Raw genomic sequence first — 22162 nt, 5'->3', positions numbered from 1 at the left:
AGAGATACAAAAGACGAAAACACCTCCACATCTATTTTTCTTCACTGAACCAGAAGAAAGGAGAGACACCTACAAAACTGTGTTAACAACATTCTGAGTCAGTCAGGTTGTAATCAAAATGAACAGTTTTTCCATTTTGAATCATGACAGCAAAGAGACTGGAAAATTTCCCCAAAACAAACCAAATAAACAAGAATAAGTTCACTGTATAAAATTCTTGGTTTTGTTCTGGTCTAACAGCAGCACAAGACAGTCTGATCCCAGAACACAGTGTGCCTGGAATGCATTAAAGTGAAGCAAATGGAAATCTCACATGGGCAGCACTGTAGGGTCAACTCCAAACTGAAAGAATGTAACCTTATTTTAAAAATAAATGCCTCTGGGGTGAAAAGAGAGTAGACAAGGGAGAGGAACGATTTGACTTGATACGTACTGAAATCATGCCTAGCGGTGCCTACTCTGAGAAAAGCTGAGCTGTTCAGTTTGATTTTCCATCTGGTGGAGCCAACAGCACTTTTCTCCATAAGGATGCCAGTTGTGCCAGTATTACTGAACGTTGCCAAGAACTGGCACAAAGCTGGCACTACAGACTAGCACAATGCTGAAAAAAAATGAATAGTTTCAATACTGAAAATAAGTCCAGAATTATAGCTGAAATAAAAAACACAAAATCATCGGGAAAATATAATCCAAGCAAAGTTGCCTCGTGCTTTATCTTTCAACTGACTGCATCACCTTTAAAAATGCACACCACTTTACTTACTGTCTAGTCCTAAACAGTCACTGTGTTCTATCTTCCTTTAAAAGAAACCTCTATGAAAGCGTAATGAAATCTAATGAAATCCATGGTCGGTTTAAGACACTTAAAGATTTCTTGACAAGCTAATGGATATGTATCAGTCAAAAAGAACAGTGATTCTCAGTCATTTGTGCACAACAGGTATTTAAAATACACAGAACAATAATCTATTATTCAGGCAAAGCTGAACAGAGCAGCAGTAATCCTCCTATTAGATTTGCAGACAGAGAAAAATGTAAATGTTATAGTACCTCTATCTTCAAGTGGGTTGCTAGCAAGGTTGATCGTATGGAGTCCTGAGTTGGGATTATGGGCTAGGGCACTGGCTAGTTTCTGTGCAAAATCTCTGCAAAAAAAAAAAAAAAAAGAAGAGAGAGGAAGAAAGATTCTTGTTATTTCCTGTATAAGCAGTACATTCAGAGGTTTAAAAACGTCAAGGGATTACTAGACAGAAGTGGCCTATCCCACTGCAAAGTAGTAACTGATTCTTCTGCTTTAAACAATGCTTATCTGGCTAATTTGCTATCTTTCAAAGCAGGTTATTTTAGCATTTATTCTGCAGCATAAGAGACCGAAGGGAACTCAGTCAAAGCTCAAGCTGCTTTTGATAAAGCATAGCTGAAGATATAAAATAGGAGTTACACAGAATAAATTAAAACTTGAGCACATCTTTCATCTTCTCCATGCCACGCACGGGTGAGATATATAGATCAACTTGCATACCACTCTCTCTTTCACTCACAAGTGAATCCCCTCACTTGCAGCATTTCCCTGCGAACAGTCACTCAAAGTGGTGGGCTTTGCAGCATATCCAGAGGGTCAACAAACAGGTGGTGTATCTGTTCTACAATGCTCACAAAAGCCAGACCATGTAGCACAGATGGCTTTGAACTAACTGTAGTATTATGACCTACCTCTGTTTCAAATTCACTTGAAAGGCAAGTGAATACTGCTTATTTCAGGATGTTTTTTTGTAGCTGGACTACCATCATCTAAAGCATTAAGTTCAAAATCAACTTGGGTTTTCCTACACGACAACAGACTCTGGTGAAGTCATGTTCCTTGCATTAAGTTAGAAGGCTGCTGACTGTTATCACTCTAAGACAAATGCTCAGATGTTTCCTCATACCTACTGGGAAGCTTTCGTGTATTTAAGGGACTAGTTCTGCTGTGTACTTTTGTTAAACTGAGACTATAATGTCTATGCTCTTACTTCACTGAAATTAGACACTAGAGGTAGAGAGAGACAATAGAGGTAGAAATAAAAAATATGCCTTGAGCTTCTTTCTCTCTCTGCCTTAAGTACATTATCTTACCTCCCGTAGACCACTGGTGGAGAACTACCGGCTACATTGCTAGAAGAGCAATAATTAACACTGCCTTCCTTCCTCAGGACAGATCTTGCCTACCATAGGACTGGTAGATCAGTCTGCGTGCTGAGAACCACAATGGAGGTAGCATCCTCTTCCAGTCTCTGGAGAAGAGTGGAGACTGGACAGCAATCCAGCTACAGTGTCAGTAGCTCTTAGTTATCTGTTGTTGCAAGGTATACTTGGATACAGAAATGGTCTCTCATTTAGTTTCATTTGGAACCCCCACTTCCTTAGATAGACTCCTGAGGCTAGAACAGGTTTCAGCACTGCAACTGTGTGATGACGGGCTGCCTCTAGGAAAAGTGTATTCTTTTCCTAAAATACAAGCAGCATGAGAATACAAACACTTAAAAAAAAGAAATTCTGGGCTTGAATTTCTGCCACCTGACAGGCCTCAGGGTATCCTGCTTTGCTCCTAGCTGCTGCCACAGAGTCCCATAGGTCTTCAGTAACATTTGCCAATACTTTGTGGATATCCTCCAGCATTTCAAATGGCACCAGATGCCTATGCTTAAGCAACTGAATCAAGCTCCTCATGTCCAGCCAAGAAAAATGAGATTTTGAGTTAAAAACAAACAAAAAACCTCTTTCTTTCCAGGGAGTTTCCTCCTCTTCCTTCATCTATAACAGATTCTTGTCATTACAGTATTCTGCCTACACCTCCAGCCTTGTTTACAAACTCTGCTCCAGCTTTTGTCACCAATATAGGCAGAATTACCAGAACTTTTTGGACAACTAGGTTATGTGAACTACTTAGCAAACGCACAGTAAATAGACTGCCAGCAGAAGGCACTGGATTATCTATGTAGGGTGCATGGGGCTCCAAGACTCACTCTGGAAAAAAAAAAAATTACAACTTCCCCACTCCTTGTGGGGCCTCTACCATAAATGGAGGCACCTGGGCTCTGCTCATGGGACAACATCCCTTTCCTTCCCTTTGCCCACTCTTCATTTCAAGTCCTAAAATTTATTACTTTTTTTGGCTGCACATGTCATGAACAGAGCATACAATGCAAGACTGACACTTTCTATAAAGCATCAAACTCACTCTGTATGCACTGCACAGACACGCTTGCCTGAACTGAAGACATTCAGGCTTGGAGGTAAAGCCCAAAAAGAGACTCAACTTAACTCTATGCATGGCAGAGTAAGCATCTTTCACCAAGAGTAAGAAAACCACAGATCTGGAAAGCTCAGACAAACAAAACAATTCCTCAAGGTCTGTCTAGACAACATCCTTGTACAGGGAAGAAAAAAAAAAAAAAAAAAAGAGGACAAGTGGGAGGAACTAAAGCTGTTTGGTCTAGGGACATTCAGACCCCATCCAGCAGGGGAAGACTATATGAAACGTCACTGTCAAAGGCCCTCCAGCAGCAGGCACATCTGTTGTTCCCCTCTGTCATAACTGGCCATTACTTTTGGAATACGGTTGCAGAGGACAGAGTGGAAGATAGTAGGGACCTCCCGCCTGTCAGCTTTCAGAGAGTATGTAGGCACAACAAATAAATCATTTTCACTGGCTCCTGCAAACAGATCTTGAAGAATCTGTCTTGTGGTTTCATGGACATTAATATTCTGGTTATCACATGTTGTCCCATTCCTGAAAAAAAAACCCCAGAGATATAACCCTCTTTCCACGCTCATTTGTTCAAGTCATCCTGAACGATTCTCCTTTCCCTGAAATCTGGCTATCACCTACCTCAGTTACCACATTTACCAAAACATTAGTGTTTGCTGTGTGCACAAAGCCATCCAATGTAACCTAGACTGCATTCTTTACATCTGTTGAAGACACAGCAAAGCAGATAAAATTTTCGCATCTAAACTTAGCGACCTTAGCAGACCTGGGGTTTCACTTGCCATCCTGTCTTCGCCAAGAGCAAGTCCACACTTCTCTATTCCTGGGTCCTTACAACTGCTACTGCACAATAGTTTGCCGGCTCATCAGCTGGGATGATGACATGTTTATGGGGCCACGGCCCAAACCAAATCATAGAAATGAGTGGCAGGAGGGAGAAAAGCATGGAATCATCTTAAACTGGCTCTGCTGCAGGAAGAATTACATTCTTGCAGCTGCTCTGGTTATTTCTTAAAGCACTGCTCTTGGTAGCTCTTTCTTAACCCTAGTTTGCATTCTATCACAGCTCATTAAAAATGACTGGTCTGTAAGCTATGTAAAAGGAGATACCAAATAGCAATAGGATTTCCTCCTAGCAAGCAGATATGATGATTGGCAAAACTGACAAATGCATCCTTGACAAAAAAAAGACAAACAGTGCTGATCGGAGCAGATACACACCAAGGCAAAACGCCAAACACTATGTATGTAAATGGAGACAGACATGAAAACCAAAGTCACAGGTTGATTACCTGTCAAGTCCTGTTAAAACTAAAACTAGTTAATCCAAATGCGACAAGCTAATATAGGCGATGTGCAAAGGTAGTCAATGTATCTTTTAATATTTATGATTATCACTAGATTTCATGGCACATACTGCAAGAAAAACAAGATTAAAATCAGATGCTCTTGTCTGAATGACAGCTATTGAAGGCAGTGCTAATGGATCAGAAAGCTTGAGTGTAATTCTAAACTCCACTTCAAGTTTCCTGTGTCATTTAGGCAATTTTCTTTTAAAGGTATTTCAAAGCAAACCCCATTTTAAAAAGGGGAAAAAGACTCATACAATAGAAAAGAAGACAAAGTAAAGAACACCAAATATTTTCCCTGCGCGTTTCCTTCCTTTATTTATAATTCAGTATAGCGTTCTGCTTCTCCCACCATTCCACTACTTTTTTATTAATATAAAATTTCATTAGCACTAGAGTTTATGTTGTCTACCTAGTCTTGGAGGCTATTCTAACACTAAAACAAGCTGAAAATACTTCCAAACTGGGCTTGTTTCTATGTTGAACTTTGCTTCTATTTGCTGTGAAGGGGAAATAAAAGCAAATTCCTACTACTTACCTAAATACTACTACTTAATGTATTTAAAACATATGCAAGGGTTAAATTGTATGGCTTACCTCTATGTACCTTTCTTTTAAGACTATGGCAGGTCATTAAGCATAATTATTTACTTTCTTGCTTCTTTAAAGAAGTTGCCAATATATAAATCCATTACATTTGAGCAGACCGCAATTCATAGTAAGTTAAAGATAGATCTCTTAGCAACAAAACAATAATATGTTAAGCAAGATGGAATAATATGCTTTTTTAAAAAAAACTCAAACACTGTTTTTTAACTGATAAAAAGATGTCCATCCTTCCACTGACAACCACATTTGAAGAGTAACAGTGTGATTTGATTTAGGTCTTACACCCTTACTCAATCCATTTTGCTCCACTTAATCCAACTTTCCAGACAGAATCTTAAAACTCATCAGTTTAAAGAGATTTCTTGGACATAAGGAACCTCTAAAAAACTTGATGACAAGCTCATGACTACAAGCTCCTCAGAACAAGGTAGTCATCGTATACGAGGGGGTTTTAATGCTTATTCTCACTAAAACACATCAGACACCTTTTTTTTTTTTTGCTGGGAATATGCAATAACTAATGCAACATTTCAAAGGAATTACTTACGTTCTAAGCCCGGCATTCTCTAATACGAGTTCTTCCAGTCGATTGGATCTACTCACCACTCGCAGTATCTGCTCACAGACATCAGTGGACTGCCACAGAAAAGACAGAACAGCATTAAAGAAAACAAACGTACAACAGACTGTTGTTGAATTATAAGCTGTACGTCCTAATGGGATCCAGGCCATGATCATTTTTTTGTCATATGTAAACAGCAAAAATGAATACCAGGAACATCCCAGAGAGGGAGTCAGATGGCAACAGAGGACTTCTGAAAAAGACTCAGGGAAGTGAGAGGCAAACTGAAAGTGAGACATTTATGATGCAGCCCACCTAATGACAGGGGACAGAATTTTTATAATGATAGTAGAAAAACCCAAACTCTGTGATTCAGAAAAAATGTTCACTCAATTTTTAAAGAAATCTTGTTCAGTTGCATGCTGATCCTTACGAAGAAAGTGGTAACCTGTGCAAAGGAGAATAAAGCCTGACCAGGAATGACAACTAAACACAAAGGTGGATGTTATAAGGCAGAGGAAAAAATACTCAAGAGCAAAAGCACTCTGGCTACAGGTCCTCTAAAGACTGCTAAGGGCCAGACCTTAAGGGTCCGTGTATAAGAATTCTCCCAACATACACAGAAGTCAATCTCATCTCATGATCTTATTGTTGTTGTATTCTAGAATTTGCATGGACATTTGCAAGTACCATGAGCAAAACATGGTAACAAAAGAGTTTGTTTGCTGTGCTCATTCAAACAGACATAAAACCTTAACAATTCAAAAGCCATACAATGAACTCTGTAGCTCATCACCTTTTATTGTAAACTTTATTTTGCTTCTGGATGTGTCTTTTTTTTTTTTTCCCACAGCACAGACTAGTCAACATTTAGGTGAAGTCCAAAGCTGAGCTTCAGTTATGATCATAAAGTGCTGAAACTATTCTGTTATCCATCTTTAAAAACAATGTGACATTCATACCTGGGACATCTGGGTCTATAATGACAGTCTGATATTTTCTAGGATTTTTTTTAAATTTTAAACTAATTGAATATCCTATAAAGAAAAAAACTTCTCTACCACACATATAAAATCTTATTCATCCTTCACACAGCAAAGCTGACAATCTTTTTTTTCTGAAGACTATCAACTCAGCCATCTTCCCAATTCTATCTTTCTATTATTTCAATAATTCAGAATATTATCACAATGCTTCCACAGCAGTGTGATTACAAGTGGAAAGTTTCATGCATGTACTATAAAAACACTATGGATACCATCTATCAAACACAATGTCAGAGTGGGACTCATGAAGCACAAAGCATTCAATGGCCTCCGGATATGTCTGACCTCATAACGACCCTTAGCAGTGTTCCTATGGCACCGATTTACTGTCCAACAATTTATGTTTTCCCGGTGGTTTTGATTGAAAATGGAATGTATGGAAGATAAAAGGTTTTTTGGTTTGGTTGGTTTGGGTTTTTTTTAAGGAACCAATTGACAAAGTTGATTTATTTTCCACAGAAAACTTGCTAAGAATTCAAATAAAATTCATATAAAAATATCTTGGATAGATAATATGGCCAGTTCTTGTTCTAAGCAAACTACACTGGCCAGTGTTCTAACTAAGCAAATGATCTCATTTCATTGAAGCAATGAACGTACAATGAACAATGGTGATTTTAACAACAAACTACAACAGAATTAAAAATGCCCCCAGCTTCATTCCGTGCATAGTTTTGAGTAAGATGCCCCAGTAAGAAAGGAATGTTTCTTGCCTGCTCTCTTGCCAAGAATCACATAATCTAGTTTCTACTGAATTTTCACGGAGAATTATAGCTTAAGAATGCAATAAGAGAATTTTCAGATCAATAAAATTGCATCAATTTGAACATGATGAAACTCAACCTTTTTTCAGAAAGAAAAGTGATGTGGAAGAGTATCAATGCACCACATCACTACATACTTATTACTACACAAGGTTAGCTTCAGACAACTGGGAGAAAAAGTCATCACTTGCAATGAAAATTAAGAGGAAAAGTCTGCTTTATATGCAAGAAAAAAAAACAGAATCCTGATATTTTCTTTCAGCCTTCAGAAAGCAACTGAGATTTCTGGCTGCTTTATAGTTAGTTTCCTATTTAGTCACCCAGTATTGTTAGAGGGAGGGAGCAACAATTAATTAACAACTGTTATTGTCCAGCACAGTTTTCAAACTTTATTCACTCAAAATTTTGACAAGACCTGACTCTCAGCAGTCTTTATATGGCATAAGTTAACTATCCAACAGTTTATATTTACCTGATATGATAAAGGGGAAAAAAACATTTCAAGAGATTGCCCAGTTGTAATTGTCCAAAAGAGTGCCCCTTGAACAATGCTAATAGCATCCTCTAAAGCACAGCACAGTAGGAGCTGCTATATTGTTTCAATTTACTACTTACTAATTTCAGATCCTTGGAGGACAGCTTTGTAAACCACTGATTATACTCCAGAGCAGCAACTATAGGTATTAAGTCTCTAGAAAAAGAAAAATACTTTTACACACATTTCAGATAACTGTCAGCTTTGGTCATTTAAAACAAACTCTTAAGTGTTCTTCCATATCTAATTCCCCTGGTTTTGCAATGCTAATTGCCTGCCAAAGCCATTACAGAAAGCTCTGCATTCTAAAAAACTAGCACTACCAGCAGCTGTGTGTCTCTCATATATGAATACAAATTTTTGACTGGCCAGCTGACATCCATTCCAGCATGAATTTTTAAACCAGGAATTTGTCTGGGCTGCCATTCTTACTTTTAGCATTACTTTTTCTTCAGCTTGTGACATATTTAAGCTTCTTAATCACCTCTAATTATAATTGAGCATGACGCTAAAAAGCTTTTTGGCAGTCTGATGATTTAATATAATTCCATGACTGAATGCTTCTTGAGAACACCTCCTTGTCTCATCTCTATAGTTAAATTCCCCCAGGAAGCAGGAGACCTGCAAAAGGATAATGCTACTTTCAGCACAAACCCTCTTTAATTGTAAAAGGGATTTCACAAATGAAATTCTAAATTATTCCCATTTTCTTCGTTACAAGCTTCTTAACATGATCTCCTCTCCCTCTTTTAAGTTTCTCCAATAACAGACGTTGATAGATGTCATGTCTATGCACTATTCCCCACCAGAATCATGCATCAGGCACTAGCATACTATTTTGCAGCGTGACACTTGGGTAATTTTGATAAAACATATTAAATACATATATACACCTACACTTAGACACCTCTTGTGGTTATAGAAGAGCTGTAACATACGTGAACTAATCTAACCAGCAAAATAATGCCAGCCAAGCCTCAGTTCTTGCGGGGAGAAATTTAAAAGTACTGTTTCTTATAAGCTAGTCACACTCCCCTGTTTTTTTATTCAGAACATACGCAGGTAGGCACAGATCTGCACTAAATAAGCAGCACCCTTCACACATCGTCTTTTCCTTCTTCCACTCCTTCACTTTTCCTCCACCAACATTCAGATACATCAGGGTGGTTGTTAAACATGTAGGAAAGTCAGGAGACAAGGCAACTTCAGATGGATAAGCCTTCAGCAGACTATATAGAGAACTGCAGTTGCTAGATTTGCAAGTACAAGCTCATCACTAAGGTAACAGTGAGAAGGTGCAGCATTTTGCAGCAAAAGACTGCAGCCTACCAATTACGAAGCTCATGCAAATAGATCATTTTCACACTCCTGCAAAGGAACCAGTATATGGTGCCCTTCAAGGATTAAGCCTTAATTCCATCTTGTTCACAGCACACAGAGTCTTGTGGTGTTTCGCTTCCATTAGCACAGCAGAGTTATCAGCTTCATGAACTGTACAGATTTATTTCTGTCCACCATGTCGTTTTTGTTCCTACACACAAACATGTTCCAACTCCATGTAAAGCGCTAGCTGACTAGTGAAATGTTAGCAGGGAGAAAAATAACAACTTGGAGGTATTTCACCCTTAGGCTTGGCAGGCAGGAACACTGCTATGGAGTACAGAATGTCTACACACAGAGGTTAGTTCTTCATTTGCCTTCCTCTGGTGCAATCAGTAAGAAGATAATCGAACTAGCAGCTTTGATGTCCTTGGAAGTGGCAAACTTGGAACAGTTCCTCCAAAGGAACAGAGGGACAACGATCAGGGTCACAAGCATTTATACTACCGAGGAGCTTGTAAGCCAGCTTGGAGGGTTGTAAAGAGCTCATTAACTTCTGGGCAGGAGAGTGACCGCACGCAGAACTTGAGTGAGACCATCTCTTTTCTCCGCTCTCCTCCCCAGGCCTGGGAGGGAAATGGCTGAAGGACAGGGGGTGCTCAGAGTTAGTGGGAAAACTTATCACATTTTCAACAAGTTAAAGAAACATTGCTGCAGCAGGACAGGAACATTTTAGAACAAATCAACTCAGCCGATTTGCAAATTCCCATCTTTAAATAGTTTAGTCTTCTGCAGTACACAAGGACTGTTTGTTCAAATCCTAGACCAGCATACATATCAGCACCCTTCAGTAACACACACAGACACACATGCTCCCCTCCCCACGTGTCTGAAGATAGTGGAACTCCTGCCCATTCTGCCGGAGCCTTACTGTCCAGAAACTTTGCTTTATGAGATTCTATCATCCAATCTTAAGGAAAAATATAGTCTTCTTTTGTTCACATTTTTGAAGGTGCTTCTGGCCAACGAGGGGCATTTAGGAATTTATCTCAACCCCTTCTCTTGCTCTGAGCTTACCTAACCTCAATGCACTTGTTATTGAGTTTTCCTTGTCAAAATTATATACTACTTTATTCACTTTCTTCTATTAAATTCTAGATGTGGTACTAACAATGATCTGAATTCTTTAGCATTTTTTTGTACCATATTGCAAACAACGATTTCCAAAAGCAGGGCCTTCTCGTAACTTTCCCTTATTGAATTTGAGTTGCTTATACTCAAATATAAAGTAGTTAGTTTACTAAATTACCATCCAGAATAGAGTTAGATTTACAAAATGTAAATCTGTGCCACCTTAAAATGAAAAGAGATTCTGTTCTTCTGGAGTGCAGAAAATCTCCTTGAATTTCAACACCGTTTATCTAATGCCTTCACGTTTTTTCAACATCTCTGTCCCTCAGTGTACCTAAGACGGGAAGAAATCTAAACCGTGCAAATAAAAAAATCTAACCAATCATGCTTTCCTGACATTTTTTCGAATGCCCAAATATGCTACAACATAGGCTACACAGATTAAAATTATGCTGCTGAGTTTAATAAACCCTGTTCACTTTGAAGGTTTTGTTGCTGTTGTTAAACAATTATATGGTTCACAGAACAACATAACTTCAGATAAAACCTGAGAAGCCACACTGTGCACCAAGTATGAGATGCTCTGGCAACTTAAATTAGTCAATGACTCATGATATCTTATGTTGACCTCTAAGAGAAATGCTTTACTAAGATAGACACAAGTTGCTTATTTTTGCAATGTACAGACCCTGTATCTAGAGAACTGGTGTACCCATTCTACCTCACTTCAGAGCTACTCCACAACATGAAGTATATAGTTTCATCGGTCCCAAAAATTAAGTGGACAAGATATATAGCAGTCTCTCAGAATCCAAAGCATGATGGCATATTGTTAATTTATAGCATTCTCACTGTGCTAAATAAATCCCCAAATATTCACATATGTTCTTGAACTAACTGGGATCTCAGATCCCAAACTGTATTTTTAATGAATAACAATATTTGACTTCCTAAAAAAATTAGTTCTCTTGACATTTCAGTCCAAAAACTTTTCCTTGGTTCAGTCCTTAATATATAGGAACCCATAAGAAGATGGAATCCACAGTATGTAAATGGCTCCAAATGTTTTAGAATTTTTGGACTTACACAATCATGAGATATTGAAAGATTTTTATTAACAACACAAATACATTTCCTCAGTGATGTCAATTTCGCAAGGTATACTTCAATTAAAAGATTTTGTGAAGCAACAAATCCATTATTCCGTTTTCTGAAGCCAACTCATTTGACTCAGCTGAAATATTCTAAATAGTTAAAACACTTCTTCTATCTACTCTTCCCTAACAGGTAATATTTTTCACTCTCAATAAATTGTTAAAAATACTTAATTTCTATTGAAACTGGGTACCTGTAAATTACCTTTTGAAGAATGCCCCAGGGTTTTCTCAGCAATTCCACCTGGTAATATGCTTAAAGCATTCTTATGTTCTTGTCCCACATTTGCTTGTTCTGAAAAGTATTCCTTTCCTTATCTTCTCTCAGCGAGGCTTAACCAACCAACCAGTCTTCGGCTACATCTGTCATGCACTAGTTGCAGCTCTGTAGTGTTGTCTGAGTTACTTCTGAATTTGTCGACACAGGTACCGCTTAGTAACTTTGCCATGGGATTCGGTGCAGACCATGAAAACCCACCACAGAAGCTGAGTAAGTACTTGGGGGGGGTTGTAAGTTTACATACTAGACAGCTTAACGCTGCAAAGCATGCTGTGACAAAACACTGTTATTTACCCAACTCCAAGTTCAGCTTTCCTGCTACAACATTTTTAACACAGTACCTCTGACAGATCCTTAACTCTTCTACCAGGCTTTCCCAAAGAAACAAATGCTTTCTTTATCTTATTTACAGTTTCTTAAATTTGTCATTTTCCTTCTATAATGACGGATTTTAGTTATGACTCCCACCCATATCCTCCCACTTAGATATCTTCAGATTCAGCTTTCTTAGAGTCCAATTTTCTCAGCCAGCTAAATTCAGTAAAACAAATACAACACTTAGCTATGTTTCAGCATCTCATAGTAAAATTACCCTCAATTAGTTCCTTTCTGGAAGTACACATTTCTGATAGCATCTATTGTAAGTGGAGAAACTACTGGCTGGGATTCAGTTGAACAATTTAAACCTTCCACTGACTTGCTGACAAAAATAACTTCCTTTACTGTGTACACCATGAGAAAAAGATTCTGCATAAGTAAAGACTGCACAATTTCCTTCTTTTGCTTTGCCCACCAGATGCAGTTGCATATTTTCCCTGCTGAATTTCAGCTCGCATTTCTATCCACCATCACAGGAAAAGTATCTATCGCCTAGCTTTTTTGACTGCTTCCAACAGCAAAATATATTTATCTTCTTAGGCTCCTCCACAAAATGTGATCTCCATGGGCCTTTTGTGCAAAAACAGCAGCTTTGTGCTGAAAACTAAAAATGCAAAAGATCGTCATTTCAGAGATCTAACCATTCAAGTAAAAGCTATGGGACCATCCCACTTTAGCAAGGGCAGACAAGGAATATTTGCAAAATACTAGTGTGACTACTGCATATTGTTTACCTGTGGTCAAGGTGGCTGAAGTCTTGCAAATTCAATTCTCTGGTATCTTGTGTCAGATAAATCGTATCAACATCCTGTTAAAGATATGTAAAAAAATAAATCTTTACAGAACTGGTTTTTTTTTTTCCCCAAGTACTATGATCTATGTGCTCTTCTGTCATTTGTACAGTTAGCTGAAAAGAGCTCCAGAACAAGACATGTACTTACCCACTGCACTTCTTCTCTATAAGGAAATCCAAGCCAATCACAAACACAGGCGTACATCTGCGAAAAGCCTCCTAGAAGCAACCCACAAGTATTTAATATAACAGTAAAACAAGAAAACAAACAGAAAAACATCTGTAAGGATACTTTAATACTTATACTTAAAGACCCAGTCTTTCAAAACTCACTCTGATTTCCTGTCAGAAAGACATCCATTGGGCTGTTGAAAGAAACTTAGACTATCCTATCTTTACCCAGCAGGTTGCAAGAAAGCTTAATATAGTGCCTTCACCTACCAATCAGAAGTCTGCTCCATACTAATTACACCTTAAAACTAATTACACCTTTACAGCTTCTGCCAGAAATAGAATTAAACTTTCCAACACCGCAATTCCAGCCTTTTTATATTTGAGCCTCTAAATGCATTCTTACCACAAGGTCCAAGTTCTGCCACTGTCTGGCTGTCCCACAGGGCCTGGAGATTAGCCAGTCTTTCTGAAGGCTCCATAGTTACTTTTTTCAAAATCCTCCTGGATGCAAAGGAAAAGGAAAAAAAGGCATTTATTACTTCGAAAATATTTTTAAACTCATAAATCTTTTTTATTTCAAGCATTATTTTAAATGAGTGCATAGGAAGAATTACCATCTTTACTACTACTCACTTCTTTATCTGAAAGTAACTCATATCATGATGGAGCCCAGCAGGAGTGACATTTATTTGTCTCTTCTTTCTTCCTAATGACTAACCCTGTGACTACTGGAGCAACTGAGCCCTTTTCTATGACAGGCTAACTCAAGCTAAGAGACTTATGACCCTCCTGTAACATAAAAATGCCCAAAATGAGAGAGACATGGTATTATTGGTCACACTGAAGCCACTGCTGTTTACACACTTTTATGCAGTAAAAGCACTACGGTGCAAAGTCACAGAGCATGCTGCGTAGCTACATGTGGCCTCTGGGCTGCACTCTAGCTACTCAACTCCAGTCATTGTAGTTCGGTAGTGTTCTTCCTCCCCTAGACACAAACACAAACCCTATTTGCCTCTTAAGAAATGAAACTTTTACGACTGCCTCATAAACTCAAGAATGCCACAAAACAGGGGGCAGAGGGAAATTAATAAGAGGTACTAATGGGAAAACCTCTTTCCCACTTCTTGCCTGTTCTGGTTTTATAATATCTGCATAATTCCAATGTCTTCATTTTGGAAATCTGTGCCACCTGAGAGGAGGGCAAGAAATTTGATCTCTTTTCTGGGAAGTAAACACTCCATACAGGTACCCAGAATGCTCTAGCAATGTTCTTAAGAAATCCCAGAGAAAATATATAGAGCTTGAGGCCTTCACAGACACCCAGACAGACATGCATAGTCTTGCAACCCTCTTCACTCCACTCTTTTTGCCTGTATTTCTCACATTTCTCTGAGAGTTATGGCAAATCTGCTAACAAATATTCACTGCTTTCTGAAGGCAGAGCTCAACCTCCATTAAGGCAGTTAATAATACTGCCACAGAGGAAAACTGCAAGTAAAAAAAAAGAAACTGCCAGTCAGAGATTCTGAACTTTATTTCCTAATCCACACCTACAGGAAAGGAAAATAATGAAGACATGCACCCAAAATAAACCACATAAATTTAGCCTGACCACCCATATCTAATGTTTGTTACAGAAGTTCACATATAAAAAACATGTCCAGGAAAACTCTTCTGCACAGTTCATTTTCTCTAATACTGCTGAAAAACAGGAGCTGAAGAGATTAACAGTGAAACTGTATGATCTGGTAGACAACGAGGATGAAGAGGCAAGGACAGAGAGAACAAATAAAATGAAGAAAAAATGACTGAAGATTGCTGCAAAATGATAAAATTCAGAGGCACAACTACAAAAAAAACCCAAATCCACAACAAACCCAAAGGCAAAAATAACATGCACAGAAGCAGAGCAAAAGATGTAGTGAAGGAGATACTAATCCAAGAGCCAATTACACCATAGAAAGCATATGACAAGACTGCTCAGGACTCAGTTTTGAAGAACAAGGCTCCCAATCATGTGCATCATTTCACAAACACTGAAAGTAGACAGAACTTTTTCCTCCGCTCTCAACTCAGATTTTACTTCTAGGGAAATTAAAAAAAAAAAACAAAAAAACCCCACAGAATATCACAGCTGTTTATGGGGAAACGGAGTATCACACGAAAAGTCAGAACCTAAGCTAAACCTGAGTTTGGAGAGGCAGTAAGGTAAAATGAAAACTTAAGACTCCAAATACCTGCACTACCTTTCCAAAACGGCTCTTTGGAACCCACAGAGCATGCATAGCCTACCTGTGCTCTGCCACATACCTGCATAAATGCTTAGTGCTTGCCTCATACCCTCAGTGCAATTCTCAGGTCACGGTGGGTAGACCCACAGACAAGAAGCGGTGGCTTGTCAACCTTTTCCACACAATCTGTTGCCACTAGAGGTGACCTAAAAGACACTTACACTGGTGAGAGTCCAGGGAATATTTTCCTGAGGCAAGTCCCAATGTGTGCCAGCACCTCGTTCACATCCTCCGAGGATGCCATCTTCATGGAGATGCTGCATTTCTCAGTTTCCATAATCAACTGTAAATAAGAGGGTATGGAATTGGATATCATAGAATTCACGTCCATTTAAAAAGGAGAGCATTTTGAATGTCTGCTGAATGCTTTGCATGCTGGTAGGAAACATCCTTTAAAATATGACATGACATGACAATGCTCCAGGTAAAGTTTCTCAATGTTGTTCTTGAACATACAAGATCCCCACACTCAAACTTTGCTTTTCCTAACAGTCCCCTGCTTCACACGGGACTAAAATTTTCAAAGGATCTTGACCTCAGCTAACACTCTGAAAACCAAGAACTTTTCACTGCATTGTCCTCTTTTGAAACACATCCCAGAACACCAGAAGAAGCGAGTGCAGCCTGACAGGAAACTATTGAATGAATAGAGCCTGCTTCCTGCAGCAAAAAGTCTTGAATGGCTGTGATCCTCTGGAAAAGCTCTAATGCTTTGATCTATGTCGTTTAAGTAAATGTTATGGTAATATATTGTCTCAGTTCAGATGACACAGTAACTCAGTTAACATAACTGTCCCGCTGTCTTGGCGATATATGTTTCAGCAAGGGGGGAAAATAACACCATTTGCAACCCATCTCTTTTGTATACCAAGTGTTCAGAATCAAATCAGCTTACTGAATGACTGACAGCAGGCCTGCTGCTGCTTTCAGCCACATCAGAGGAAGCAATGTAATGTTTCTGTCTTCTACAATGTGAGTATTCAGCACAGTCCAAGTCATAATGTCTTTTAGATGAGAAGCTGCACATACACAGTAAGAAGCTAACATCAAGAATAAATAAGAACCCCAGCTAAACAGTATGAAAGGGAATACTGTGGAGTATGCTACAGGAGATAGATTTTATTGAAACTGGTTCCCAGGGCTCTTGGATCCCAGTTCATGTCTAGGGCCATCACCAGGATGACCTTCAAAGAGTCTGTATTATCCCAAAAGTACACTGAGAATCTTCACACCTTTTCCCACCAATTCAACTCCTTTCTGATCCTGTTGCTCTCACTCCCTGAAGACGAATGAGTGAGTAGGCAAGTTACTACTGTTTTTCCTGGTCACCAATACTAACACATTTCCCTATATTTCTCTGCCCATTTGTTCACTTATGTTATAGTGGGGAGCTCTCCATGGCTTTCTGCGAGATGCCTAGCACAAGGCTATGTCTTTGGGTATCACAAACATAACATGCAGTTTGCAGGAAAATTGCAACAATACGCTTTGCCCTGCAAGCAATAATCTAGTATTTTGCCTGTCTTCAGCTATAAGCCTTACACATTTAAAACACAAATGAATGCAAACATGGGAAACATTAAGAAAATATCTTGGGAAAATGGTATGCTAAGTAAGGCTGCTGAAAATCCCTCGTAAACCTTGCTGCAACAGTGATTGTCTGTGCCTCCAGGAACAATTAGCATTGCCTATCATGGCATTTTAGTATAATACCTTAAATAAATGAAGTCACAAAACAAACACAGAATTTATTAAATGTCTCCCCATTAAAACATTAAACAATAGGATCTTGTTGGGGGTTTTTTCTCCTTTAATGAAACCTTCAAAAGCCAGGTTAAAAAGATGACACGTTAAACACGAGAGTTTTTCAGAGTTCAAATAAAGTGTCAGATGCTCCTATTTTTAAAAAGCTCTTCAAAAGCCAAACACACGTGAAACACATGAAGACTTTGATGCAATTTAACTGTCAAATCTTGTCAACACATTCATCTTATGAATGAAAAGCATATTAAAAGGTATTCTTCTTTTCAGCACCTTCTCTTTGACATTCACATTCTGGGCACATAACTTGCTGTCAAATATCTTTCGCGTTGTATACAGTAAGAGCACTAAGAATAGTTGGAAGCGAACCATTTCTGCCTGCAATATAAACAGTAGCTTTTGGCTTCACCATAAAGGTATACACCACAGAAGCCATTCAAGCTTGCATAGTGATGATTATATACCAGCTGCTATTGTTTTCTCATCTCTGAGAAAAATATTCACTTACAAGACAAATGAAAACTCATATCATAATGAATCAGGAAAAAATATTTATCATCACCCCCCCAGCACAATACATTCCTAAAACTGACTCTTTAAATTCTTACCATTATTTTTAAGACTCTAAAGCATCACGAATGTAAGAATGCAAACATACAGTGTGCTCACTGGATGTGAACATATGCATTTTAGAGCACTACGTCCTTGACTGGAACAGATTCAGTAATGAGTAGACACGTATCCTTTATCTTGAATATACTCACCTGACCTGGTTTACTGGAAGTTACTCCTTGGATTTCCAAGTAGCTGAAAGTTAGTTCTAACTGTAGTTAAAAAAGAAAATGCCACATTAGTGCAAATATTCTCTTATTCTAAAAAGTACTTATGCTTTTCAATGAGTTTAAGAAAACCTTGAGTGGGCTACTGTTACTTTACACTCATCTCTGTAATTGACAAGTTATTTGTTAAAATTTTATCTGATTGCATTTTATACTAAAAGAACACTTACATTGGCTTATTACAGGTTCAAATAATTATTAGAGGTTGCAGGAATACCACACTGGACTTTCTCCTGGAAGCTATAAGTACATAAGCTTGTAACAAAATTTACGACAAAATTTTACTATAAAACGTATCATTTATACAACACCCTGCTAATGCGTACTCTTGTGACTGAATAATCTTTAATTACAATACTTACAGCATCATGTACTACTCTTTCATCAGTTAAACTGATCAGAGATGTGAAAAATTTTACCCCACAGAAGCTGAAGAGACATGCACACAAAATCTTTTAAATACATTTCTATAAATAAAAATACCAATGTAGATACATAAAACCACAAGACTGCTCTAGCATATCTAGAGGTATGAGAGGAAATAATATGTCAGCTTTGCCTATATGGGTTATCTGGATGACAGTCAGGATAGACAGGGAAGAAAGGTGAATGTACTGAATCCAAATGGAAGCTTAGAAGAAGGCAGGAAGGTCCTCTTCTCCAAGGACAAATCCAGGGCTAGAGAGTATGCCAAGATCTGAATTTGAAACTATGTAGAAAAACATCTTGACAGCTCAGATATGCAGAAAGAAACAAACCTTTTAGGCTGAATCATAACTACAGGGCAAGACATTAGCATGGTCATTTCCTTTTATTTATCACAAAGTCATTGTAACTGAGCAGCCTGTTTGAACTGCACAAAGTTTCCTGTACTTTATCTTATCCTAAGTTCACAGTAAGGGTGCTCCCACGATAAATGGCAAACACCGCATTATTCTATTTCTGTATTTGTGGGAATCTTTTTAAAAGATGTCCTTGAACAAGTCCTGGGGTGCTCAGAACCCAGATGCAGCTCAACAGCATGGAGGTCTGGAACGCACCAGCTTCCAACCATAAGAACCAGCTAAAAGTTTTCCAGAAACCACCAAGATAGTAGGGAGAGCTCTTAAACGCCAAGGTCTCACTGGCAAACCTGTTAAGTAGTCATGAACACAGTGTTAACGCAGGATGAAGCTGCCCAAACAATCCCAGTTCAAATAGTTCTGACTTATTTACTGGAATTTAGAAGGATTTAATGAAATACAAAACCTTTTTAAAGCACTCAGCCACATTATCCACTCACAGTAATAACAGACTGAAGATGTTATTACTGTATATTTCTTCTTCATTGCCTATTTTCTGAACCATTTTGCTTTCAGCTGCCCTCGTGATTTGACAGCATCAGAAGATATAAACATCTCTCAGCCATTTTTGCGTGAAGTCTACCTTCCTCCAAAGACCTAACTTTAGCAACCAAACTTTACTCTCCAAGTTTTCAAAGAATCTTCATGTACTTTGTTTCACTTATTCTGGTGCAGGGGCAGCACCCTATAGCAAACAGGCAGTCTCAGACCACGAGGGTGCCAGCACGGCTGCTTACAGGGTACTGAGGCAGGACAGGCAGATCCAGCTCAAGTGTCTTTCCAGCGCCCACGCTGACAACTTGCCTTTTTCCAATGGTAGTACATTCACTTCTCCTCGGGCCTCTTCAGTGCCTTATTTCTAAGCTAAGACTGGCAATCTTTTGTAATGACAGGATATGGCCCTACACAGTTTATTCACGACAGCAATTAAAAAAGAAATCCCACAGCAGCTCTTGCTGTTGGCTGCTAGACTAAGCTAGACTGCACGTATAGAAGTGAAAGGCACTTTTTCTCCAATGCTACTCAAGTTAAACAAAGATACAAGACTTAAATACTTAACTTGAAGAAGTAAAACAAATACATGAGACTATCTAACATCTGTTTACCCAAATCAGAATGAAATTTTAGGGAAAAGTTTCTATGATTGAAATCCTTCCTATTTTGCAAATTATTTGCCTACCAGATTGAAGTTTCTGCTTTTGCTAATCTACTGTGCATGTGCAAACATATATATATATCTCTACACATGATCAAAACCACTTTTCAGTTCCTGAGAAAAGTTTACACAGATCTAGACTCAAAAATTCAGTCTGCAAAAAGTCTCTTGACTAGAATCAACAAATACCAGGAAAAGTGGCTATATCTCTGTAGTTCATCTTTGGTTAGTTTTTCTACCCAAAACCAGGGATTTACAGCCCTCCCTTGGTTTGCAGCAAAAATATAGAACACATTCTAATTATCACCTTCCTCAATAATTTTTATAAAGTTTTAAAAAGCATAATCTCATTTATTACCTAAAATTATATAACTTTTTAAAGGCTCTTAAAGCCTATGAGACCCACTCATTTAGGGACCCTTCAGTTACCAAGATGCCTAAATTTCACCGTTTCCATTTTTTTCACTCAAAACTCAATGAAAGCTGGCACTAGAAATACATTCGCAAACCAGAATTACACTCCCACAAGTATTTCATACACTTATCTGTGGACTGGATGACTCATCCAACATTTACTACTGTTACAAATACATTTTATATAGATTGAAGCAAGAATTAGTAGACTTTAAGTCTTGCACTTCCTTTCCTATCAATCCATCTAGATTAGTGGACATGAACTGATTGGACATGAAGTAAAGCTAGGAGGTGGCCATTGTAATATCCTTGGATAATTGTGTGAGTTGGCATTATATTTAATCAACTTTTATTCCTTCTAACTTTGATCCTTGTTTACTAGGTACTTCTTAACAGCATTGTATAACAAAAAGTGAAGCTTGGAGTCAAACATAGTAGTAACAGTCACTCAGAAGTGGCTCTCAGCATACTAGATTTTTGTGAGAGGAATAAAGTATCTTTGCTGCGTGTTCTCAGCTGTCTTGCTAGGAGTTACTACATGCCAGTGATATGGAAGCTCTCAGGCTCAGAAAGCTTCTGGGTAACTTCTGAAAATAACACAGACTTTAGAAAACTAAGTTTCACTAGCCCTGCTAGGAAAGGTAAGTATTTTCAACCATACCAGCAACAGTGCAGTGACACCAAGTTTAATTTTGATACGAATCACAAGCAGATATAGTTTCTTCTGATCACCCTTCTTCTGTTTGTTATCACTAACGTCACACTTCTGTTAGTACAGCATACATATTTTAGATTCCATGAACACAAACAAAATTTTCAGCTGTGTAAATCTATTTAATAAAAGAGTTTTTCAGAGGTATCTGTAATGCTAAAGTAGAAAGTACAAGCTATTCCTTAATATTCCAAGCCCTAGCCTTCAAGAGGTTTTTGATGAATTACAACAGCTTTGCTATTATTTAACAAGATCACCACCACCATCTGTCCATCACACTGCCATTGCACTGACGTCTGAGCTATTCATCAACTAGCTCTACGTTTCCATGCAAGCAGTCACCAAACCCAGACTCAAAAAAACTGGCTGAAAACTGCAATGATCCAAAAACCAACAGACAATCAGACAGAGATATCTGTGCCGCTGGGAGTGATCAGCTGAAGAAAGTAGATTTCTGCAGAAATTCAAGCTACAGTAGTCCTACCTGTCAGTCAGCTTCTTCAAATTATATAGGTAAGGGCAGTCCCATTTGCCAGCGGCCATAACTGAAAATCTGGGGTCAGTCATTCTATTTATTTCTATTAAGCACATATACACCCATGCACATGCACATATATAAAACACAACAAAATAGAACGTGCCAAATTTCCATTCACTGATTCCAAGTTGGACAAGAGATGTTCTTCCAGATCAGTAATTTTCATTCACCTGGAAATTATCTTTCTCTGCTACAACAACCATTATGAACTGTAACAAGAATAAATTCATCGGCACTGCCAAGGCAGGTTGTCAAGATGCT

General features: G+C 38.4%; 1 protein-coding gene across 5 annotated transcripts in view; it reads right to left on the bottom strand.

Moving 5' to 3' along the window:
- CARMIL1 (capping protein regulator and myosin 1 linker 1) overlaps positions 1–22162 on the bottom strand; it is a 194127-nt gene that overhangs the window by 89252 nt on the left and 82713 nt on the right. For all 5 annotated transcript variants that reach the window (XM_054057344.1, XM_054057346.1, XM_054057347.1 and 2 more), the window contains exons 4-11: positions 18165–18224; positions 15801–15922; positions 13749–13846; positions 13320–13390; positions 13113–13186; positions 8196–8271; positions 5756–5844; positions 1051–1145 (exon numbers count right to left, since the gene is read on the bottom strand). In XM_054057344.1, the coding sequence (XP_053913319.1) occupies positions 1051–1145; positions 5756–5844; positions 8196–8271; positions 13113–13186; positions 13320–13390; positions 13749–13846; positions 15801–15922; positions 18165–18224 (685 nt within the window). The remainder of the gene's footprint in view (positions 1–1050; positions 1146–5755; positions 5845–8195; positions 8272–13112; positions 13187–13319; positions 13391–13748; positions 13847–15800; positions 15923–18164; positions 18225–22162) is intronic.

Source organism: Cuculus canorus, chromosome 2 (genome assembly GCF_017976375.1).
Source record: "Cuculus canorus isolate bCucCan1 chromosome 2, bCucCan1.pri, whole genome shotgun sequence".
Taxonomy (NCBI): domain Eukaryota; kingdom Metazoa; phylum Chordata; class Aves; order Cuculiformes; family Cuculidae; genus Cuculus; species Cuculus canorus.
This window is presented reverse-complemented; position numbering and strand designations above follow the sequence as displayed.